Here is a 26,354-nt window from a genome sequence, read left to right on the forward strand (position 1 = left end):
GAGTGGGGAGCAGACTCCCCGCCAAGCAGGGAGTCTGATATAGGACTTGCTCCCAAGATTCCAGGATCATGACCTGAGCCAAAGGCAGACACTTAACTGACTGAGCCATTCAGGCTTCCCAGTAAAAATAGTTTCTTTGGAGAACAGTGTGGAGATTCCTTAAGAAATTAAAAATAGGGGGCACCTGGGTGGCTCAGTGGGTTAAGCCGCTGCCTTCGGCTCGGGTCATGATCTCGGGGTCCTGGGATCGAGCCCCGCATCAGGCTCTCTGCTCAGCAGGGAGCCTGTTTCCTTCTCTCTCTCTGCCTGCCTCTCTGCCTGCTTGTGATCTCTCTCTGTCAAATTAAAAAAAAAAAAAAAGAAATTAAAAATAGAGCTTCCCTATGATCCTGCAATTGCACTACTAGGTATTTACCCCAAAGATACAGACGTAGTGAAAAGAAGGGCCATCTGTACCCCAATGTTCATAGCAGCAGGATCCCTATGATCCTGCAATTGCACTACTAGGTATTTACCCCAAAGATACAGACGTAGTGAAAAGAAGGGCCATCTGTACCCCAATGTTCATAGCAGCAATGGCCTTCACCAAACTGTGGAAAGAACCAAGATGCCCTTCAACGGACAAATGGATAAGGAATAATAAATGGATAATGGTATGTGGTCCATATACACTATGGAGTATTATGCCTCCATCAAAAGGATAAATACCCAACTTTTGTATCAACATGGATGGGACTGGAAGAGATTATACTGAATGAAAGAAGTCAAGCAGAGAGAGTTAATTATCATATGGCTTCGCTTGTGTGGTGCATAACAAATAACACGGAGGACATGGGGAGATGGAGAGGAGAAGGGAGTTGAGGGAAATTGGAAGGGGACATGAACCATGAAGAGACTATGGACTCTGAAAAACAATCTGAGAGTTGTGAAGGGGCTGGGGATGGGAAGTTGGGGGAGCCAGGTGGTGGGTATTATGGAGGGCACATATTGCATGGAGCACTGGGTATAGTGCATAAACAATGAGTTCTGTTACACTGAAAAGAAATAAAACAAAATGGGCTTATAAAATAAATAAATAAATACATTTTTAAAAAAGAAACAAAACAAATGAACAAAGGGGGAAAAAAGATACAACACCATAAAACAGACTCTTAACTGTAGAGAACAAACAAATGGTTACCAGAAGACAGATATATGGGAGATGGTTAAAACTGGTGAAGGGGATTAGGACTGGGATTGTCTTGATAAGCACTTAATGTATGGAACTGATGGATCACTACATTGTATACTTGAAACTATTACAGCACTGCATGTTAACTACATTGGGATTAAAATTTTAAAAATTAAAAACAGAACTACCAAATGATCTAGCAATTCCATTTGTGGGTATATACCCAAGAAATGAAATTACTATCTTGAAGAGACATCCCACGCCCATGTTAAATGCAACATTATTTACAATAGCTAAGACATGGAAAAAACTGATGTGTCCATCTATAAATGAATGGATAAAGAAAATATAGTATTTATATACACTATAATACTATGCAGCCATAAAAAAAAATAAGAAAATCTTGCCATTTGTATTAACATGGATTGGCCCTGAGAGCATTATGCTAAGTGAAATAAGTCAGACAGCAAAAACTTATACGTGGAATCTAAGAAAACCAAACTCACAGAAACACAGACGAGATCAGTAGTTCCCAGAAGTGGGGGGTGAGAGGTAGGGGAAACAGGTAAATATGGTTAAAAGGTACAAACTTCAGTTGTAAAATAAGTAAATCTTGGATATATAATGAAGAGCATGGTGATTACAGTTAACAAATTTTAAAAGTTCTCATCACAGGAAAAAGAAAGTAACTGTGAGGTGATAAACTAAACCAACTAAACTTACAGTAATCATTTTACAATATATGTGTATCAAATCTATGTTTAATCTACATATATTACAAAGTTGTAAGTCAAATACCTATACACACATATATAAGTACATATATGTATACGTACACATATACATATACTGAGAGGGAAAAAAAGAGAATTGAAATCAAAATATACCTAAAGTCTACTCTACACCTCTGGATCTTTCAGTCTGGTATATAAGAAAAGTATATGTGCTCAAGACTACTTGAGGTAAATATCAGCTTTTTCATTTGCGAGCTTGGTACTCCATCTCTAAAAGCCACGTGAAGGGTAACAAAAGCACTTACCTCAAAGAGTTATTACATAAGTAAATCAGCTAAGGTATGTTTAATATTTAATATACTACCTGGCATACAGTAAATGCTCAATATATGCTTCCTATTATTATCATTAGTGATTATAAACACAAGTTTTAGAAAGAGACAGATCTAAGCTAAAATCTGGCTTTTTATCTTACCACTTTTTTGACTGTAGACAGATTATTTAACCTCTCTTAGGCTGTATTTCCTCAACTATAAAATCTGGGGAAAGTTGTGGTAAAAACTAAATCAAATAATATTTTTTTAAAAAACATTTAAAACAATACCTGACACAGAAAGAATAAGTGACTGCTAGCCTCTTCATTACATAATAGGTACAAATTGCTTTTTAAAATAATTGTACCAGTTTATACTTCGGCTATCAGGACATGAGGAAGTTTTCTTTTCTCTATCTTCACACCAACACATGGTACTGTCAGACTTTTTTTTTTTTGCCAATCTGAAGGGAATGAAACAGTGTCTTGCTACATAACTTGCATTTCTCCAGTTACTAGTAAGTTTGAGTATCTTTTCATCTGTTTATTGATTGTTTAGGCTTCCTTTTTTGTGAATTTCCAGTCCTTACCCTTTGCCCATCTCCCCTCTGTCTACTCCTACTGCCTACCTTGGCCTAGGACATCACTATGTCATAGAGTATGTACTTGGAATCCTCAGCCTCTATGTTCTTCAAATACTTTAAGGCTCTCACTGGTTCCTTTACACTACATTCCTTTCTCTCCATATTACTGGTGCCACTTAACCTCTCACCTAAAGACTCAAGCCCACCTCACTCTCTCTGTGAGGCCCAGCAGGAAACATTTATGGAGTTCTAGCAACCACAATACTCTCGATGTCCTTGCTGCTAGTTTTGTCCTAACTCCCTGGTTTGGACAACTGAGCTTCTGCTTAGTTTCCCTTTTGTTCCCTTGTCAATGCTCCTATGGATCTTTTTATACATTCCTCTTTTTTCTTTTAAGATTTTATTTATGTATTTGACAGAGAGAGAAAGGGGGAGAGAGAGATCAATCACAAGTAGGCAGAGCAGCAGGCAGAGGGAGAGGGAGCAGCAGGCTCCCTGGTGAGCAGAGAGCCCAATGCGAGACTCGATCCCAGGACCCTGGGATAATGACCTGAGCCAAAGGCAGACACTTAATCAACTGAGCCACCAGGCACCCCCATTCCTCTTTCTTTTTAGGTTTTATTTATTCATTTGAGAGAGAGCGAGCAAGAGGGCACGCACAAGCACAGGGGGGCAGCAGGCAGAGGGAAAGGGAAAAGCAGGCTTCCCATTGAGCAGGTAGCCTGATGCAGGGCTCAACCTCACGACCCTGGGATCGTGACCTAAGCCAAAAACAGATGTTTAACCGACTGAGTACCCAGGTGCACCCACCTTCCTCTTTCTTGTATATTTTATACATTTTTTGATAACTTATCATTCTATAACATCATTATTCATTCTCAGAGTCAGTCTGACTTGACTGTGAACTGCTGAGGACATAGACCATGCCCTGTTTATATTCCTGGCTCCTAGCACAGTGGTTCACATTTACCAGGCATCTAAGAAGGAAAGAAGGGAGACTGAAAACAAGCATTCATGAACTATCTAATATCCTGGACTTTCTAGAGCTTGCCCCTTCTTCTCCACTCTACTCCCTCTCTCCCCACTCCCCAGGGCCAAATGTCCATCTTAGAATGATAAGCATGAGCTTGCTTTGTCCTGTGCTTCACTTACCTTTTTTTTTTTTTTTTTTAAAGATTTTATTTATTTGACAGAGAGAGATCACAAGTAGGCAGAGAGGCAGGCAGAGAGAGAGAGAGAGGAGGAAGCAGGCTCCCTGCTAAGCAGAGAGCCCGATGTGGGACTCGATCCCAGGACCCTGAGATCATGACCTGAGCCAAAGGCAGCGGCTTAACCCACTGAGCCACCCAGGCGACCCTTCACTTACCTTTTATAAACATCCTACTGGACTCTGTTGATGATGACTCCTCTAATGAATTACCACCAATTATCTACTGACAAGCTCATCTAGCAGTGTCTCTTCTGGACGCCATCCGTTTGATCACATCTGACAGTACTTCAGGCCAAGAATGTCCCATAATGTCACCGGCCACACACTATTCATAAGATAATCTCCCCTCAAATACTGATTTTATCATGTCATTTATCTATTCAAGAAACCGTAAACAATAATGCCTATAGAAATAACATTAAAATGGTTAACCTGTACTCCTCCACAAAACTACTAGAACTGGTGAATGAATTCAGTAGTCTAAAGATACAAAATTGGTATAAAGAAATCCATAGCATTTCTATATACTAATATTGAAATAGCAAAAAGAAAAATTAAGAAAACAATCCCATTTACAATTGCATTTACAATTGCAAATACAATTGCATTTACAATTGCAAATACAATTGCATTTACAATTGCAAATACAATTGCATTTACAATTGCATCAAAAATAATAAAACACCTAGGAATAAACTTAGCCAAGGAGATGAAAAACCTGTACTCTAAAAACTATAAAACACTGATGAAAGATATTCAAGATGACATAAACAAATGGAAGACATTCCCTGCTCATGGATTGGGAGAACAAATATTGTTAAAATGTCCAAACTACACAAAGGAATCTACAGATTTAAAGCAATCCCTACTAAAATATCAACAGCAGGGGCGCCTGGGTGGCTCAGTAGGTTAAGCCTCTGCCTTCGGCTCAGGTCATGATCTCAGGGTCCTGGGATTGAGCCCCGAATCAGGCTCTCTACTCAGCGGGGAGTCTGCTTCCCCTCCTCTCTCTGCCTGCCTCTCTGCCTACTTGTGATCTCTCTGTGTCAAATAAATAAATATCTTTTAAAAAAATAAAATAAAATACCAACAGCATTTTCCACAGAAGGAGAACAAATAATCCTAAAATTTTTATGGAACCACAAAAGACACTGAAGTTTCCTCAAAAAATTAAAAATAGAACTATCCTATGATCCAGTAATTGCACCACTGGGTATTTCCCCAAAGAATATGAAAGCGCTAATTCAAAAAGATGTATGCACCCCAATATTTACTGCAGCATTATTTACCATAGCCAAATTATGGCAACAACCCAAGTGGTCATCAATAGATGAATAGAAGAAGAAGAAGTGATGTTATGTGATATGATGTGATGTGATGTGATGTGTGTGTGTGTGTGTGTGATAGATTATCATTCAGCCATAAAAAAGAATAAAATCCTGCCACTTGTAGCAACATGGATGGATCTAGAGGGTATAATGCTAAGCAAAAGGAGTTAGAGAAAGACAAATACTATATGATTTCACTCGTATGTGGAATTTAAGAAACAAACAAACAAAGAAAAAAAGGACAAACAAAAACCAGCCTCTTAATTATAGAAAACAAACTGGTTACCAGAGAAGAGGTGGACAGGGGGATGGGTGAAAAAGGTGAAGGGGATTAGGAGTACACTTACTGTGATAAACACTGAAAAAGGTATGTAAATATTGAATCATTATATTGTACATCTGACTAAAATAACACTATGTTAATTATAATGGAATTAGACATTTTTTTAATTTACTTTCTGAAAAAATAAATGAAATGGTGAACCTAGAATTTACGATCATTCTACACCTTCAGAAGAACCCCATTTCCTTCAGTTCTTCAACATACATCATATACTCTGATGAAGTCAGTTTGTTTTTTTATTCTCCTTTGAAAATGTGCTAATTTGTTTTTTGCTCAAGTTATTCCCCTCCACTTCATTTCCTCAAACAAATACAACTCTCGAATCCAAATATCCCTGTAGGAAGTAATATCAACCAATTAAAACTCAGGATTAGATTTACAGCTATCACAAGTTAGTCATCTAGCAAAGCCCTGCGGGAAAAAATAAAGAAGACTATTAAAATAAGTTTCCTGGAGATGAGTAAGAGCAATCAAGTCTGGCGCAGCGATAAAAGCAGAGAAAGAAGAAAGTCAGCAAGGTAAGCACTGATCACTAACAGTCAAAGATTGTTGACCTCAAGAAAACATAGCATGGAAATATACAATAAGTCAATTTTAACTTCCTGCTTATATGTCTCTTACGTTAAAGAAATCCTTTAAAAGATTAAAGGAATCCTGATGGGATGCCTGGCTGGCTCAGTTGAGTGTCTGCCTTCAGCTCAGGTCATGATCCCAGGGTCCGGGGATGGAGTCCCACATCGGGCCCCTTGCTCAGTGGAGAGCCTGCTTCTCCCTCTGTCTGCCACCCCCCCACACACAAATAAATAAATAAAAACTTTTAAATAAATAAATAAATAAATAAATAAATAAATAAATAAATAAATAAACGAGCCTAAACATACAAACCAAATCTTTACCAGTCACTCTAAATACCACCACTAAGGCTTTCTCTTTATTTTCTAGCTCTTGACTAATCTAACTGAATAGGGAATGCTTGTGGTCTGTCACCAAACTGTGCAAAAAAGAAATAATCAATGATATGTCCACTCAAAAAAGACAGTAAGAAATAGACTTAATTTAGGCAGGTAGATAATATCTACAGATATTATAGGCAAGGTAGCATCTTGCTAGTTAAACACAGATTTTAACTGTGATGTTTAAAAGGATTTTTATTCATCTGATGCATGTAGTGATAAACCCTTCCTTACTGTCCAAAATCTTTTTTTAAAGTAATAGATAAACTGTACTCTAAAATTAATGCATATGGAGCACATGGGTATTTCAGTAGGTTAGTAGGCCAACTCTTCATTTTGGCTCAGGTCATGATCTCAGGGTCCTGGGATATGAGCCCCGAGTCAGGCTCTGTGCTCAGTGGGGAGTCTGCTTGAGAATTCTCTCTCCACCCTCTTTTCCTCCCCCAACTTACACTCTCTAAAATAAATAAATCTTTTTTAAAATAAAAATAAAAAATTAGGGCGCCTGGGTGGCTCAGTGGGTTAAAGCCTCTGCCTTAGGCTAAGGTCATGATCCCAGGGTCCTGGGATCGAGCCTCACATCGGGCTCTCTGCTCAGCGGGACGTATGCTTCCTCCTCTCTCTCTGCCTGCTTGTGATCTCTGTCTGTCAAATAAATAAAATATTTTAAAAAATTAAAAATTAAAAATTAAATAAATGCAAATAACCAAATGAATCTTTTTTTCTTCAATTTCAAATAATCATCTACTACCCCTGCTTTCAATACAAGAGCTTTTAAAAAGCTATGGCAAGTGATGGTATGGTGGTCTACACCCCAGCATTAAATATTAATGAATAACAAAGCCACATAAAAGGCAAATAATTTTATATGATTTTTATATGCCTGAGAAAGCAAAACAATCAAAAAGAGGCACTGATTATTTTCCTTTTTAAATAAAAAAAGCCATTTAGTAATAAAGTAAAAAGTTTGTTGAAAGTATCCTAAACCCAACTTCATCAAGATAAAAAGCTTCTGCACAGCAAAGGAAACAGTCAACAAAAGAGGCAACCCATGGAATGGAAGAAGATATTCGCAAATGACAGTACAGATAAAGGGCTGATATCCAAGATCTATAAAGAACTCCTCAAACTGAACACTCCAAAAAACAGATAATCATGTCGAAAAATGAGCAGAAGACATGAACAGATAATTCTCCAAAGAAGACATACAAATGGCTAACAGACACATGAAAAAATGTTCATCATCATTAGCCATCAGGGAGATTCAAATTAAAACTACATTGAAATACCACCTTACAGCAGTTAGAATGGCCAAAATCAACAAGACGGGAAAAAACAGGTGTTGGAGAGGATGTGGAGAAAGGGGAACCCTCTTACACTGTTGGTGGGAACGCAAGTTGGTGCAGCCACTTTGGACAACAGTATGGAGATTCCTTAAGAAATTAAAAACAGAGCCACCCTATGACCCTGCAATAGCACTACTGGGTATTTACCCCAAAGATACAGATGTAGTGAAAAGAAAGGCCACATGCACCCCAATGTTCATAGCAGCAACATCCACAATCGGCAAACTGTGGAAAAAGCCAAGATGCCCTTCAACAGACAAATGGATAAAGAAGATGTAGTCCATATATACAACAGAATATTACTCAGCCATCAGAAAGGATGAACACCCAACTTTTGTATCAACATGGATGGGCCTGAAGGAGATTATGCTGAATAAAAGAAGTCAAACAGAGAAAGACAATTATCATATGGTTTCATTTACTTGTAAAACATAAGCAATAGTATGGAGGACATTAGGAGAAGGAAAGGAAAAGTGAATTGGGGGAAATCGGAAGGGGAGACGAACTGTGAGACACTATGGACTCTGAGAAACAAACTGAGGGTTTTAGAGGGGAGGGCAGTGAGGGATGAGCGATCCTGGTGGTGGGTATTAAGGAGGGCACATATTGCATGGAGCACTGGGTGTGGTACATAAACAATGAATCCTGGAACACTTAAAAAATAAAATAAAACAAAATAAAGAAAAAAAAAAGTATCCCAAACCCACTCATGGGGATGCTATGGAACTTAAAGAACAAATTTCAGGTTAGTGGGAAAGTAGCAAATATTGGGAATTCTGCAAAGCTGGACTATTATACTGCTAAGGTCACAACAAAACCATTCTTAGCATCCTTACCCATCATTTCTTTTTACTTAACCACTCACACCACCACCAAACAAACAAACCACACCCAATCTAACAATAACAGCTCATGAAACAACTATACCAAGGAACACAGAAAAATATAAGTCCTTTCATCAAAGAATTTACAATCTTTTTGAAAGAAACAAACGTACTATAAAATAATATGACAATACAAGATCAAATGATAGTTTCTATGAACAAAAATAAGCACTGTGAGAAATCAGTAGATTAAGTGGATCAGAATGCTTAGAGCACAGAGCTAGGAACTTATGGATGGTAAAACAAAAAGAACGCTGAGTGGTCTAAACCAAGTTCCCAGGAAAAAAAAATTCAGCCAAGAAGTTTAAAGAACAAAGGCTCCTCTTAGCTCTCACGGGGATACCCTTGGGTTCTAGCAGCTCCCCAGGAGACAAAGGCAAAATGAAGTTTCCAAGCTCTTCAATCTAGATAACCATCACAGGGAATTCTATCTTTTAAACAAAACTATCCTATCATAATGGTCAATTTAAAACTATCAGGTTTTTGTGGTTACAATGGAAAAAAAAAAAAAGAGCACAATTTCATCATCCTCTCTATTTAAAAAACGTACTTGTTAATTACAAAAACATATGAACAAATGTATGTAAAAATAGGAGAGTAAAAGTCAAGAATTGGGGAACCATTCCAAGAGACCCGATATCAGCATAGCAAGTGTTCCAGAAAAGAAGGGGTAAAAAATTAAGGGGCTGGAAAACATCAACAAAATAATTTAAGAAAACTTGTTTGACTTATAAGTATATGCTTAACTGTTTTCCAGAGGAACTGAAAAACTTTCAAATCACAAGTTTCAATAAAGGACAAAGACAGGCACACTAGATGAAAACATACCCATACTATGGTATATCATCATGAAATTGCAAAACCCTGGGGGAAGAGAGAAAAAATTGTATGTTTCCAAAGTAACATGAATCATAACAGAATTACACTTCTCAACCGCTACAGGGAATATGAAAACAAATTTTGGAAGTAAAATTATTTTCAATCCAGAATTCTATATCCAGCCAGTTTTTCATTTAAACATCTGGGTAGTATAAAAACTTTCAGACTTGCAAGAGAGGTCTCAAAGACATACCTCCCAGCACCCTTTACTCTGGAAACTATTTAGAAGCGGTACTTCACTAAAATAAAAATAAACAAAAAAAGAGAAAGGGATTCAACAAGGCATATAATATAAATGAGAATCCCCAAGACGACAGTGAAGGGTGATCCAAGGATGATACTTGTGAACAAAACACCAATCTGTACTGGAGCTGACTAGGAGGTCCCTACACAGACTTCCCTAAGGAGAGGAAATCTAACAGCTGTGTAAATCAGTAGCTCATTGTTTTTTATTGCCAAATAGTATTCTATTGTATGAATATACCAACCCTGATTTATCCATTCACTCTTTTCTTTTTTTTTTTTTTTTTTTAAGATTTTATTTATTTATTTGACAAAGAGAGATAACAAGTAGGCAGAGAGGCAGGCAGAGAGAGTGGGAGGAAGCAGTCTCCCCGCTGATCAGAGAGCCTGATGTGGGGCTCGATCCCAGGACACTGAGATCATGACCTGAGCCAAAGTCATAGGCTTAACCCACTGAGCCACCCAGGTGCCCCGCCATTCACTCTTTTCTTTGAAGTATACATTTTTGGCAAGTTAGAATAAAGTTGATATAAATATATGAACACAAGTTTTCATTTCTCAAGGTTAAATGCCTAGGGGTAGGGTTGCTGGATCATACAGTAAATCCATGTTTGACTTATAAGTATATGCTTAACTGTTTTCCAGAGGAACTGAATCACTCTGCATCCCTACCAGCAATATGTGAGGGTTCCAGTTGCTCTACATCCTCCTCAGCACTTGGTACTGACAACAATTTTAAGTCATTCTAATGGATGTACAGTAGCAGTTCACCATTTGCACTTAATTTGCATTCCACTAACGGCTAGTTATGCTAAACATCTTTTCATGAGCTGATGTGTCACTCTATATCCTCTTGCCAAAGCCTATGAAACATTTTTAAGTGGCTTGTTTTCCTACTGTTGAGTTTGCAGAGTTCTTTACATATTCCAAATATAAGTCCTTTGCAGGTATATGATTTGCAAATCTTTTCTTCCAGCCTATAATCTGCCTTTTAATTCTTTTAACAGTGTCTTTGCAAGCGATGGTTTTAATTTGATGAAATCCAATTCATCAATTTCTTCTTTTATGAATCATGCTTTTGGTGTAATGCAAAAGAACTTCTTATCTACACCCAGGTTATGAAGATTTTCTCCTGTCTTCTTCTAAAAGCCGTACATTTTTGTATCTCAAATTTAGATGTGTGGTACATTTAAAGTTCATTTTCATATATTGTGTAGTTTAGGTCAATGTTCATTATATTTGTATGTGGATATCCAATTGTTCCAGCACCACTTATTGAAAAGATTTTTCTTTTTCCATTTTGTCACTTTGTAAAAAATTACTGGCCATGGTTGTGTGCGCCTATTTATGCGATCTCTATTCTATCTCATTGCTTTACATGCCTTTCGCTTTGCCAATACCACAGTCTTCATGATGACAGCTTCATCCTGTTTTTAAATCATGTAGCTTGATTTTTTCCAACATTTTTCTTTTTCAGAATTGTTTTGGGAGGCCTGGGTGGCTCCATCCTTTAAGCATCTGGGGTCATGATCCCAGGATCCAGCGAGTGAGCCTCACATTGGACTCCCTGCTCAGCGGAGAGTCCACTTCTCCTTTTCTCTCTGCCCCTCTCCCTCACCCTCTCCCTCTCTCTCAAATAAATAAAATCTTTTTTTAAAAAAATGGTTTTGGCTATTCTAGGCCCTTTACCTTTGTAAAGAAATTTTAGAATCAGTTTATAACCAGAAATGGTGCTGTTGGGATTGTTTTTATTAGTACTGCATTAAATCTACAGATCAATTTGGGGAAAATCAACATCTTTACTATTGTGATTCTTCAAAATCATAAATACATTTTTCTCCATTTTCTCCATTTACTTAAATATCATTTGATTTTTTTTTTTTTTTTTAAATCAGGGTTCTATAATTCTCAGCATAGAGATCTTATATATATTTTGTTGAATTTATACCTAAGAGTTTCACTTTGGGGAAGATACTATAAATATCTTTAATTCAGTTCTCAATTGTTGTATCACTAGTATATAGAAATATGATTTTTTTTGTGAGCTGACCATGAAGCACTTGCTAAACTCATTTACTCTAGGAATTTCTTTGTGGATTGCTTGGGATTTTCTACATAGATGATTATGCCATCTGCAAATAGGGGCAGTTTTATTTCTTCCTTTTTAATCTTTGTGCCATAATTTCTTTAAGTATTTTTGATGATCACATTCATTCTCTTCTCATTTTGGGTCTCCGATGACACAAATGTAAGACCTTATCATAGTTTCATAGGTCCCTGAAGCTGTACATTTCTTTATTTTTAACCCTTTCCCTGTTATTCAAATTGGATCACTTCTGTTGACCCATTTTTAAGTGCAGACTCTTTCACTGTCATGTCTACTCTGCTATTGAGCCCTTTTAATGAGTTTTAATTTCCATCATTGTATTTCTTAGTTCTAAAATCTCCATTTATTTCTTCATATCTTCTATTTCTTTGCTGAGACTTTCTATCTTCCCATTCAATCCTTGAACATGGTCATAATAGCTGATTTTAAAACTACTGTTCAGATAATTTTAACATATGTGTGATCTTGGCATCACCATCTGTTCACTGTCTTTTCCCATGTAAGTTCAATTTTTCTGGTTCTTTTTAAGCTGAGTAATTCTAGATTGTATTCTGGACATTTGCATATTATGTTATGATACTCTGGATCTTATTTAAGCCCCACTGAGAATGCTGGTGTGCTTGTTTTAGCCAGTAATTGATTTGACCCGTTGGGTTCACATTTCAAGTTCTGACCAGCCTTCTGTGGGTTGTATTTCCAATTACAATTCAGTCTGCAAACCCTCTGCAGTCATACATACAGTTTCATATCTGTACCATGCAGTGTCCAGTTTGGGAGTTAGGGGTGGTCTATCCCATAATTCAGTCTTTGACGTTTCTGTATGCTGATTAGGAATCAATCAGACTCATACATGTCAGCTTGGGAGTCAGCTCATGAGTTCATCACAAACTTTAAGTAGTCAGTTTTCTAAGCTCCTCATTCTCTTGCGATCTTTTAGCTCCCTGGAGCTCTCCTTTTCCACCTTTCCAGCAGAAAGCTGGGACTTCATTAACCCCACTCTGCCATGTACTTCCCATTACTGCGCCCACATCAGGGCTAAGCAAAAGAAGAGCAGAGGGAGAAGAAAACAATGGGATTTGCTGCACTCTCTTGATACCAAAGCTCCTCCAATCTGGGAGGAAGTCTCCCCTCCCTCTGAGATTTAGGCTCCTGCCTGCCCCCATTGAGGCCACTGCAGCTTCTGCCAAGGACTGCTTGAGGCCTGGGGTGCAAGAAAATGAAGAAAAGGAAAAAAAGAAGAAGAAGAAGAAAGAGAAGGATGTGGGAAAGAGATCCCTTCCGCTCCTTGAGTCAGAACCAGAGGGCTTCTCCTGGTGCTTTTTCTGTCCGTATTAATAATGCTCACTTCCAAGTTTCAGGATACATTAAGTTCAGGCTGGGGCATACCGGAAGAAAAAAAATGGTAAACTCACCGCCGGTTCAGTGGTACTTTGAATTCTGGTCTTCTTCCCCAATCTGCCTCCTACTATTTATTTTTCAGAGTCCTCAAATAGCCACTCCAAGCATTCTGTCCAGGTTTTATAGCTGCATTCAGTGGGAGAGACAGGGTGAAGTGTGCTTACTCCATCTTATCTGGAACCAGAACCTGGACTACTGTTTTTCATAACACACTTTGTCTAACTGATTATTGAAACTATTTATAGAACTTTGATTACAAGAAGTTAAAAAGTAAAGATAAGCAAATCCTGTATTAACCTTACTGTGGAAAAGGGAACAAGGAAGCCAGTAGGATCACATTTTTTTAAGCAGGTATTCTTTTGGGTATTATATGCTTAGGAAAAGGAAGTTTTTAACTGTATTTGTTTTATTTCTTTAAATCCTATTTTATCTGTGGACTTTTATAAATACTAGCACTGTTACAAATTTTTTAAAAGAAGAAGAAAAAGTAGTATGAGACAGAGGAAGCAAAATTCAGATGAGAGGCCATAAACTGTTTAAGAAACCGAAAAAAGTTCAGGATGACCAACAACCCAAGTGTAAGCCAACAGTTTCTGGTAAAGAGGCTAGAGAAGCAGGCAGGAATCAGTTCAAGATCTTGCATGCCAGGTTAAGGTGGCTGGACTTTACCTGAGAAAACGAAGGCCTTTAAGTGTTTTAGCAAATGTTGGGAGTGACATGATCCAATCAGTATGTTTGAACAATCGCTCCTGCTATAGAACATAAAGATATGTAAAATATGAGTCTTACTGTCTGAATGTTAGGGGGTCACATCAAGTTGCAGAAAAATACATATATATTATGGTTGCACATATTGTTGAGGGATATGGGTGAGACGATTGTTTCACATAGACATGCATGCACACAGTCATTATATATCATATGTAATCATATGATTTTATACATGATTCTGATTCCATATGATTTATATATATAGGATATATATCACATGATTATTTATGTGTGTGTAAAAATAGATGACAAAATATGTATTGAATGTTTCTGGAAAAAAACACAAGAAACCAGTAACAGTGGTTAGTTTAGGAGGAAGTTGGGGGCTAAGAGAAAGCAAACTTACTTTTCACTTTATTCTTCTCATTTTTAAACCTTTTACTGTGAATATTTTCACATGAACTAGATACACTAGAACAAGTATGAATAAGCCTAGCATTCAGTAATCCATCTTCCAGCGTAGAGTTAGCACTCAAACACTACTACAGATTTCCCTACAAATATTACTCACCATTTATAAAGTTCACAACACAGAACAGCTTTTTTCTTACATTACATTATACTGCATTTCACTAATTTACTATGTATTTTCAGGCACCGAGAAATTTAAATAGAAGATAGAAGAGTAAAAACTGATTTTGAAGATATCATTATACTATGTTTTTTCACTATGAAATTATATTACATTTTTACTATAAACGAAATGTTTGTGTTACTCTTTTCAATTTCTTAAGCACCGAAGGACATAAAGGGAAACATTAAAAGATTTTTTCTTCTTTCCTAGTCTCCCTAATGCCAATTCCTAAACATAACTATCCTTACTGGCTTCTTGAGCTCTGTATGATTCCAGACTTTTGCTGTGCTTATAAAGCACATATAAATATATGTGTATATGTGTATATAAAGACACACACATATATATTATACTCTCTTTGAAGGAAATGGATCTCTGCTCCTTAAGATAACCTAGACATATTCAATTTCCTAAACGTCATTTTCCTAAATCCAGAGTAATCAACTGACAAATCCCCAAGCTGGCAGATAATGTGAAATCTTCCAAGTAGAGAATGTTAAAATAAACACACTGAACAGATGAAGTTCTCAGAGATCTCCTAACACATCTTTGATGAAACAGATGAACTTTAACCAGGGCAAGCAAAAAATTACTTTAGGGAAAAAAAAGTGTACAAGTTGAAATAAACAAAAGGACAGATGATAGGTATATAAAAGGCTAAAGAAAGACTACAGAGCACAAGTGGAGGACTGGGGCAAAAAGTGTCATTAGTACAGAAGAGCAACTGCATGGACTCCTAGGTGGCTCAGTTAACTGTCTACCTTCAGTTCAGGTCATGATCCCAGTGGGATTGAGCTCCCTGCTCAATGCAGAGCCTGCTTCTCCCTCTCCCCCTCGCCCTGTTTATGCTCTCTCTGTCAAAGAAATAAAATCTTACTAAAAAAAAAAAAAAAATGACTACAACTCTTCTGCCTTTCTGCTTGAAGCTCTAGCTACTGCTGCAAAGTACAACTACTCCCTCTCCCCAGTCATAAGAATGAGAGACGTATGTCATTTTGGATTAGATTACTGGTCTATCCACAGACTACTGTCTATGAAAGTTCCTCCAAAATGCTTGCCCTCATCAAGGTTCATCTGTCCCATCAAAGGGTGTAGAAGATCTCTGATAATTCCTTTCGTGGGAGAGCATAGCAGTTGAACTCTGGGACTAAAAGGTTAGGAATAGACCTTTACCCCTTATTATATTCTTTACTACTTTGTGCTATCGTTTTGCCACTGAGCTTGATACAAATATCAAGTTTAAGTGTATGTAATTCTTTAAGTGGCTTGCAATTTAAAAGAGAACACAAGTCTATTTTAAAAAATAAACAATTCAAACACATTGAAAAGGGCACATAAGGATAAAACAGACAAAATCTAGTAATTAAAACCTATTTAGAGAAATGTGTTCGCCCAATAGCAATTAATACCCTAATGCCCACACTGTGGTTTCAATTATTTCTCAATGAAAGGAAACAGGGCTTCTTGGAGAAAGAGAGTTCCTGATTCCAACAACGGCACAGGGAAAATTCAAGGAAAGTCTGAAATATGGACTGTGCCAGAAAAGAAAGATGGTATCAAAGAACTCTGGAGTTAGAAGGACACAGCAGTCCATTTGAAAGGGCTTCCACTAGCCAAAGACATGAAAATTTGAGCATCAAAATAACAATCACCACAATGAGTTGAAATAAAATACATAAAATGTTGAAAACAAAAACAAAAACAAATTCATTGGTCATATGGCACAAAACTCATTTTTCTGAGAATTGGTAAATAAGAGGGAAGAAAAATCAAGCCTTTATCCTGCCTTTCTTGTAGTGACTATACTTCAGGGGAAACAAACAGCTGATGAAATAAAGTTCTACTTGGTAGAATAATTCCAGTTCAGAAATTTGATTCAGAAAAAGAATCATAAAAATCACAATTTTGCCAACCATATGGAAACAATAGATCTAGACCATGTACTCTTGCCAAAAATAAGAGCAGTAACAACAACCAAGGCTCTGCATCTACTACCAGTTCACAGGAAAAACAGAGGCTCGAGAAACATGTTAAAAGATACCCCAAGTGTGCAATTAGACAAATCCAGAATTTGGACTCTTTCTATCAAACTAAGAACTTCATTTCTTCAACAAATAAACGGCAACGCCAAAAAAAAAAAAAAAGGTTGGGGGGAGGGGGACTGGGAGGATGACAGAGGAACCGTGGAACTCTCAAAGACTAAGAGACTTAAGAGATATGTCAACCAAATGCAGTGTATGTGAATCTTGATTTGAACAAGTCAACAACAGGATACTGCTTTCAATCAATCTAATATATATTGAGGGCATTGTGCTAAACAGCTGACTTTTACCACTTCATTCTCATAACCAACCTATAATTTGTGTGTTGTTAATGTTCCCATATTACCCTTGGGAATTTGAGCTAAGTAGGTTCACATGGGCAGAAGGTGGTGGAGATGGTCCTCAGTTGTCACTTTTTTTTTTATCAACCACAAGTTATGTTTCTCTATATATTGTATTTCTGCTACTTCCCACTGGACAATGCTACAGTCAATAGCCAAAGCATGCCCCCCACAAGTCCTCCTCACTCAACAGTTACTTCCCTCCCCTACCATCAACGCTGACAAGGTCTCAACATGCCTCAAAGACAGAACAATAGGATATTTTTAAGACAATGGGAGAAATTAAACACTGGCTAGATTTTAGATGATACTGAGAAATAATTTTGTTAGGTGTTTAAAACTACTGTTCTTATGTTATTTAAAAAAAAACTATACTATAAACTTATAGTTTATAGGACTAAACTTTAAAAAAGTTTAAAAACTTTACTTTAAAGTTGTTTAAACTTTAAAAAACTTACTATAAATTATAGACTTTAGTTAATAATAATGTATCAATATTGGCTTCACCAATTATAACAAACATATCCCACTAACACAGTATTTAGTAACAGGGGGAACTATAGGTGCAGAGGGGTACTATGGGACCTCTGTATTTTCTGTTCAATTTTTCTGTAAACCTAAAACAGTTCTACAAAAGTAAAGTGTATTAGTTAAAAAAAAAAAAAAAAAGCAAAACTGTGAACATGGGCTTCCTCTCCAATGAATTCTCTAACCCGTTATTAAAACTGGCCACCTGAGGGGTTTCCACAGGCTTATTATTTCACTTTTCCAGTTATATAGATATCCCAAATGTTCCTAATGTTTAAAATAAACTACTTCTAATATATCCTCACAACATCCCTCTTTTTTTTTCTTTTTTGAAGGATAAGTGGCTAAGCCTTTCTAGGCCCCCACAGATGAAATTAAATGGTTTTACAAAATCACTGATCATCAATAAAGCACTCATTCACACGCAAAGTAATATCTGTCAAATTTTGATGTATCTCCAAATACCCCTCACTCCAACCCTATAGACTCCCTAACTGGCTGGTAATTCATAACTCTATGAAATAAATAATATTTTCACTAAAAAAAAGGAGCCCTTATCTATTAAGTAGAGATACATACTGAAGTATTTATACATGATACAATGTCTACCATTTCTTTTGTAAATTCATTCGTATCTGTTACAACCTTTTAAAGCAGAATATGACTTGAGCACTACATTTCCACTAATAAAACTTGCTGTTCTGAACAGCTTCACAACGCAGCTAAGTGGGCTTTTAATTGCTACTCCAAACAATGCTCTTCAGAAAACAAACCCTATTATATTAAACTCCCATCAAGTTGGTTTGCTTTAACATACTAGTTTCTAGAGGCCTGGTGCACACAGTTGGTAACTACAGGGGATATAAGATTTTAAAAGTAGATCCTAGAAGGTGAAGTTGTTTTAACCAATATTTTTCTTTTAAACATCAAAGTGTAGCTCAGTCACTTTAGTGACCAAAAAATTTGGTCTCACTAGGGAATCCACTTAATAGCTAAACACTTTAGCCCACACAGTTAATATTAGGTTATGTACACCTGTTAAATAAGCTCACATGAAACCAGAAAAGAAAAACTGGCTGGGCTTTATTTCCTAAGTATCAGCATATCATAAGAGAAAGAAACCTTATCTTCCCCTTAAGCAATTACTGTTATGTCATGCAGATTTTTAAAATGTTAACAAAAATAAAGAAAAATATATCATCAGAGGGAATGAAGACAAAGTATTGAATATAGATACAAGTAATTCTTGGGATGGAGCTTAGAGCTTAGCCTACTTCTTCTACACATGACATGTCATCCTCTCCCTTGAGGGGTGACATCTCTTCTGGTCACAGCAGTATTACTATCATCAGCAGTGTGGTCATCTTCATTGATACCAAAACAAAATTTGATCATCCCATAGATCCTGTTAGCATATGTCTGGGGATCTTCCAGAATGAAGTTGGAGGACAGAACTGCAGCTTCATAGAGCAGGATGACCACTGGTCATTCTTGTCATTTTGCCTTCTACCATGAGGTCTCGATCATAGAGTGGTCAGCGTTTTATCTGCAAGTGCTTCTTTGGTGCCATGTAGCCATGGCTGAGTTGCCTCTATGGCCTGAGCCTTCATGATTCTTTCCTTATTTGCCATCCAGCCACATGTGCTTGTGACAGTACAGTATGAGGATGTCACCAGTCAGTTAGACATGAGCACCTTTTTTATTTGTTTCTTCAAAATATCCTTCATGATTTTGCACAGGTTTTCAAACTTTGTTTTTTTTTCTTTTCCTGTTATTTTTCTCTTCTTCATTTTCTGCAAGTTCTAAGCCTTATTTGATAACAGACACTACAGTCTTCCCCTCAAAGTCCTTCTGCTGTTGAACACTGTACTTATCAAGAAACTTGATCGTATATACTTCTAGGCCATGATTCCAAAGACATTCCACAAAGCCAAATTTGCTACCTGGTCCTGGGTCTTACCTGTGATGTAAAAGATGTGCTTCTGGTATTCCTTCACTCTGGTACAATAGTTCTTGAGAGAAACTATCTAATGACCAGAAACAGATGTGTAGTATCTTAACAGCTCTGAAAGCTTCTTCTGATTTTGAAAGTCCTCATGTAATTCCAAGCTTAATAGGTTTTTAAAATTTTATTTATTTATTTGGTGGGGGGAGATGGAGGAGGAACAGAGTGAGAGAGAATCCCAAGCAGACTCCACTGAGCACAGAGTCTGATATGAGTTTTGATCCCACAACCTTGAGATCATGACCCAAGCTGAAATTAAGAATCAGAGGCTCAACTGACTGAGCTACCCAGGCGTCCCCAAGCTTAATATTTTAGAGAAATGCTCATAGAGGTACCTGAGTGGTTCAGCCAGTTAAACATCTGACTCTTGATCTCAGCTCAGGTCTTGATCTCAGGGTCATGAGTTCAAGCCCCACACTGGGCTCCATGCTGGGTGTAGAACCTACTAAGAAGGAAAAGAAAAGAAAAGGAAAGGAAAGGAAAGAAAAGAAAAGAAAAGAAAAAAGAGAAGAAAATAAAAGAGAAGGGAAGGAAGCAAGGGATAGAAGGAGGGAAGGAAAATAAATGCTCATAAAATTTTTGCAGTTCTGTCTTCTGTCAGTTCAGTGAAGAGTTAGTTCTAAGAATCTTTTGACCAAATTCTATAAATTTTATAAAATTTTGCTTTGCTGTAACATCTCATGGGAAATATTTAAAAGAAGATCCTCAGAGTACACCACACTCTAATGAAATTCAGATATTGAGGGATCAGCTCCTTGCAGTTATCCATGATAAAAACTCTGAGAACATACAACTTGATGTTGTTCTTTATCTTTGTTTTCAAACAAAACAAAGGAAGTATGTCTTGGGACAAAAAGAAGGGATCTGAATTCCAACTGCCCTTCAATTAAAAAATGCTTCACTTCTAAGTGATCCTGCCACTCATCAGTCAAGCTCTTATAAAATTATCCATATTCTCCATTAATAATATCATCAGGATTTCTGTTCCAAATCCACTGACCATTGTACTTCTTGATCTTTTTCTTTTCTTATCATCAACCTTCCTTTCTTTCTCCACCTCAACAGAACCAACATCTATTTCAGTTCTGTCATTAGACTCCCTTTCTTTTTTCCTCTTTCTTTTCTTTTTTTTTTTTTTAAAGATTTTATTCATTTATTTAGGAGAGAGAGAAAGTATGAGCAAGGGGAAGGACAGAGGCAGAGAAAAAAGCAGACTCCCCACTGAGCAGAGAGCCTGACACGGGACTCCATCCCAGGACCCTGGGATCATGACCTGAGCCGAAAGCAGACACTTAAACAACTGAGCCACCCAGGCGCCTCTTCTTCCTTTTCTTCAGCTTCATCATCATTGACTTCTTTATCACATTCCTTCTCCACAAAAAAAATAATATATAGCCAATAAACTGGGAGTGTTTCTTCACAATCATCTTTACTCTTCTTTCTTCCAAGAACTCAGTTTGGTCTTCCTTCAGATGCAGGATAACCTCTGTTCCAGGACCCACGGGTTGACCTGTATCAGTCCTAACTGTGAAAGATCCTCCTGCAGAGACTCCCAGGCATACTGTTCATCATTATTACATTTGGTGATCATGGTCACTTTCTCAGCAAACAGGCACCAAACTGGCCAATTACAGAAATATGCACCAGCCTGTAAAGTTTCCAAGAACACTTTGGTTCCAGACCTGGCAATAGTACCAAGGTTACTGATCAAATTGGCCTTGGTCATGCCAATCCCGGTATCTACCATAGCGAGGGTTAGATCTTGGCTGTTTGGAACATTGTTAATGTGCAGCTCTTACCCAGAATCTAACTTACTGGGATCTGTCAAGCTTTCATACCTGATTTTGTTCAAAACATCTGATGAATCCGAAATAAGCTTCCTCAGAAAGATCTCTTTATTCGAGTAGAAAGAACTGATGATCAGGGACATCAACTGAGTGATTCCCACCTGAAAGGTGAATGTCTCAAAGCCTTCTCCTTCATCAGCTGGTCTTGGGTCTGGGTTTCCTCAGGTATCTCAGCTAAGGGACCACATAGGTTTCGTGATGACACAGCACTGGGACACAGAAGCCACTTAGCATTTACTCCAGCAAGGTGGGAAAAAGTGTTGAAGGAGTAGCACATAGCTGCAATAAGACTGGCCAAGTGCTGATAACTTACTGAAGTTGAGTACTGGGTACAAAGAATGTTCTCTATATCATTATTTCTATTTTTGTGTATATTTAAAGTTCTTCATAATAAAAATTAGGGAAAATGGCAAATTTAAGATTTGCCTGTCTTGCTACAGGATTCTAGCTATGTATCAAATTTTTGTTAAGAATCCTTTTGAAAAGCATTGATGGTAGGTTCCTCAGGTACTGCAGAATTACTAGTGATCAGTTTGAAATAATTAGACAGAAGTTTTTTTTTTTTCTCTTACACCAGCACTGCAAATAAAACTGTAATTATTAAAAAGACAAAAAAGAGAGGTGTGTTGAGATACAGCTCAAGAGTTCATTAAAATGGAGAAGTGAAGATAGCCAGGATATCACCCTAAAACATTTACTGAAGATGGGGGAGAAGAAAGATAAAAAAGAATCTAACAGCCTAGGGAGGCAATTATCCCCTTTGCTCCAAGTTTCAAAGCAAATGAACTGAAAGACAAAGGTCTGAAGACAGTATAGTCCAGGGGCGCCTGGGTGGCTCAGTGGGTTAAAGCCTCTGCCTTCGGCTCATGATCCCAGGGTTCTGGGATCGAGCCCACGGCAGGCTCTCTGCTCCGCGGACAGCCTGCTTCCTCCTCTCTCTCTCTGCCTGCCTCTCTGCCTGCTTGTGACCTCTGTCTGTCAAATAAATAAATAAAATCTTTAAAAAAAAACACAGTACAGTCCAAATGGAGACAAGGAGGAAACACAAAGAAATGGTTATATGGAGATGTATGTTAATAAAAAGAAAAGCTTATTAAGTTTTGTGTTTCTATGTACTAGGGATACTCTAGAGAATAATAGTGTAGAAGTACTACCTAACAGGCCGACAGACAGATTATTTAGTTCATTTTTTTTTCTTTTAAATTTTATGTAAATTCAAGTCAGTTAACATATAGTGCAGTGTTAGTTTCAGAGTAGAATTTAGTGATTCATCAGTTGCATGTAACACCCAGTGCTCATTCCATCATGTGTCCTCCTTAATGCCCATCACCCAGTTACTCCAACCCCCCCACCTTCCCTCCAACGACCCTCAGTTTGTTCCCTGTATTTAAGAGTCTCTTATGGTTTGCTTCCTTCAGCAGTGACTAACACATTCAAACACATTTGTAAAAACCAAGTATGATTCAGGAGTCAAACTTGATTAAATAGAGAATAGTAAGATACATCCAGAATGGTTCTAAGAGTTGTGAAAAGAGAGTAATCTGGGTAGCACCATAGGGGAGGTCATTTAGAAGAAAAGATGAGGTAAAATGCTAAAGCCCTCACACTTTTCAGAGCCGATGAGAAAGGATCATCCTAGTAATCAGAGTTATACATGAGCTGAGGAAATCTAAGTTTAGCAAGCACAGGAAAGACAGAGAAAACTAAGAACTCAGGGTAATCAGGATAAAACACTGTGAGAGTTTTGAAAAGGGGAACTGATTTATTACAAAGAACAAAACTTAGGGTTCTGGCTAAATTCACCATAGAAATTTTTTTATCTTGTCAAGAAACAAATCCTGTTATCACCTATCAAAAACATCAATTTAAAGATTTATTTGAGAGAGAGCGAGCAAGCTTGCATGCACAGGGGGAGGGGCAGAGAAACAGGGAGAGAGATGACCCTTAGGTCACAACCTGAGTGGAAACCAAGAATGTGATACTTAACCAACGGCACCACCCAGGCGTCCCTGAATATCATTTCAAAACCAACCAATCTTTTAAAGGGTTAACCTCTGGTTATATATCTTCTCCTTACACACTTAGCCTTTTTATTGGGGCCAGTGAGTAAGAAGTCATTATACAAAAGGAGGCAAACCTAAGTTAGCCTCATAAAATGTTCTCAAAAAGGCCTAGATTCTAAAGCACCCTTAATCAAAATAAGTTGTAAGGCATTAAATATACAGAAGGTATAAGTTAGGAAGCCAACAAAAGAGTCAAGGGCTGCCTCACTGAAATACAGAGCTTAGAATTAAAATTAAAACTTCAAAAAAAAAAAAAAGGGAAAGAAGAAGAAGAAATACAGACCAGAAGATAAAAATTTGTTTGTTTTTGGAACATGAAGAGTGTGAGGACTAGGATGTAGTTATAAGCAGGTAGGAGAAACATTTTAGTTAATAGTACGGAAGATAGAAGGAAAGACTTAGCATCCTAAGGTTTCCAATTCATCCATTAAAAGGTACTAAAGTTATCTTCAACCTTTATCCCATAGAATCCTGGATAAATCGTGGCCAAAATAGGCAAGAGAACCTATGGAAAGGGCTGTGGAGCTGTATTCTGCCTCACCTGGAACACCTCCTCAGGGCCAAGTAAGAGAAAAGTGAAGTGGCTTGCTTCAGGCCACTGATGCTGACACATCGTTTATAGGATCATCGTCTGAGAGTCAAACAGATCCCCTAGGATCTGTGCAAACCAGGAACTGGTAGCTACAGCTGCACCTATTTGTGGCCTCTGTGTCACTGAGCTGGGAACAGCTCCAAAGAAATAGGGAGTAAGAAAGGCTAAAAAAAAATAAGAGAGCGTCATCTTTTCCCCATTCTTCCTTTTCCAGTTACATTTTTTCTAGTAGTGACAATAGGTTTTGATCTATCCACTGCCTTCCTAATTTCCCATGTTTTGGGAAACGTAAGTTTGGGCTAAAAATAACTATTAAACAGATCTAGCATTTTATTAGCATCAGGCTCTAAACAAATGCGCCAACTGGTAGAAACACCTGGGTAATGAGAAAGCTTAGGCAAAGGACAATGATTAAAAGAACAGACATTGCCAGAATACATAATACACATTTCATCAACTTAATACGAACCAGTTTACTAGAATTCCAAACACCAGGAATTCACAAGGAGAGTACAATCACCCTAGAGACTACACAGCCACAAATTTGAAGGTCCTAGGCTACAAAGCATTTTGGGCTTACTACTTCTACCAATTACAGTTATTTCTACTAATTCTAGCAACTTCTTTTGCTCTATATTAGTACTGAATTTTTTTTAGATACTAATGAATGTCCTATAACAATACCAAACGTTCAAGAACTTAACAAGATCATTTAATGTGCTAATCACCCATTTAATTTTGATTCAGATGCAACATTTAAAAATAAGTAATATTGGATTATATCATTAACCTGAAAATACAAAGATGAATACAATGCATTCAGGGTTTTACATCACTGGGTTAAAGTCAGAAAAAAAAGTTATTTATCCTTGTAGTAAAAAACAGGAACCCAAGTAGCAAAATATATCTCAAAAATGACAACAGGGCCAGAAAAAGTTACTCTATGAAACTGAAGTTAAAGAAATCACATAACAAATACTACTATTTTTAATCCACCCTGCAGTGTGATTTGAAGGTTTCCTTAACGTGATTAAAGCATATTTACCTCCCAACAACACAGGCAGAAACAACTGAGAGGTATTCATGTTTAGTGGTTAAATAAAAAAAAAGGTAAATTTTTACCGATTGCCTTACAAAAACACTTTCTAAGGCAGAATGTTTCAGCTAATTCACTCTCTCATCCAGACTCACTATGAAAAGGAATTAAAAAAAATAAAAAGAAAAGGAATTCCCACAGTCCAATTAGCCTAAGCAATTAATATTTCTACTACTACTAGCTAGTGATAAAATTTCAAAGAGAAAAATACTAAGCATTGTTTATACTGAGCTGACACCTGATTATTCAGGTGTCAGTTAACAGAGGATGTAAAGATGTTCAGAAAGATAAAAATAAATTATAAACTGTCTGGTATATCATACAAAGCAGCTTACCTTGTAGTTTTTTCAAAACAGCCACCTCCATTTTCAGAACTTGTTTTGGTTGTTGAGCTGATTCTACCTTCAGTGCAACATTTTCCCTGGTAAGCATGTCCAAGGCATCGTAAATTTCTCCAAAGCCCCCACCCCCAATCTTCCTCAACTGCACAGGAAATAAGAACATACACACATACAATTACTAGAACATTCTAATTGGAAATCAACTCATCTCTTATATTGAAAAAACAATATATAATTTTATTATCCCTATTTGAGGACAAAAGATCTCAATATTGTTAAATTAATTATACATATGTCAAGAAGAAAACAAATGCCTAGAAATAGCATCAAAACTTTTCTCACAGTTTTGCCCACAAAAGGTAATGAAATTATCTTAGCCACAACTTTAAAATTTAGTCTATAGCCAGCATTAAAAATGTCACAAAAAAGCATAGTATCTCAAAGTTTTACTTCCCACAAATGCCCCTCAACAACCAGATATGTTCTTTTAATTCTAAGGCAGTCATTTGAAGACTTTTTAAACCATGAAATCTTTTTGCCAACTGAAAGCTTATCTGGAATCCAGCTGAGATGCATATGTGGGGAGGTGGGAGTGGGGCAACCAGAGCCCAGCCCTCTATGCATCACTTACCCTCCTCTCTGAGGGACCCAGCTGACTCCA

General features: G+C 37.2%; 1 protein-coding gene and 1 pseudogene across 3 annotated transcripts in view; both read right to left on the minus strand.

Annotated features, from left to right (window-relative positions):
- TTBK2 (tau tubulin kinase 2) overlaps positions 1-26,354 on the minus strand; it is a 159,405-nt gene that overhangs the window by 92,469 nt on the left and 40,582 nt on the right. Inside the window, exons 1-3 of one of the 3 annotated variants that reach the window (XM_032343456.1) lie at positions 25,688-25,774; positions 14,163-14,245; positions 13,508-13,619 (exon numbers count right to left, since the gene is read on the minus strand). Coding sequence is in view for 1 of the 3 variants with exons in the window: in XM_032343454.1 (XP_032199345.1) it covers positions 25,688-25,835 (148 nt within the window). In the remaining 2 variants the exon portion in view is untranslated. Of the gene's footprint in view, positions 1-13,507; positions 13,620-14,162; positions 14,246-25,687; positions 25,836-26,354 lie in introns of those variants that run through there. The other 2 variants (XM_032343455.1, XM_032343454.1) reach the window with 2 other exon arrangements.
- Positions 18,790-22,078, minus strand: LOC116590965 (annotated as a pseudogene).

The sequence above is a fragment of the Mustela erminea genome, chromosome 5 (genome assembly GCF_009829155.1).
Source record: "Mustela erminea isolate mMusErm1 chromosome 5, mMusErm1.Pri, whole genome shotgun sequence".
Classification (NCBI taxonomy): domain Eukaryota; kingdom Metazoa; phylum Chordata; class Mammalia; order Carnivora; family Mustelidae; genus Mustela; species Mustela erminea.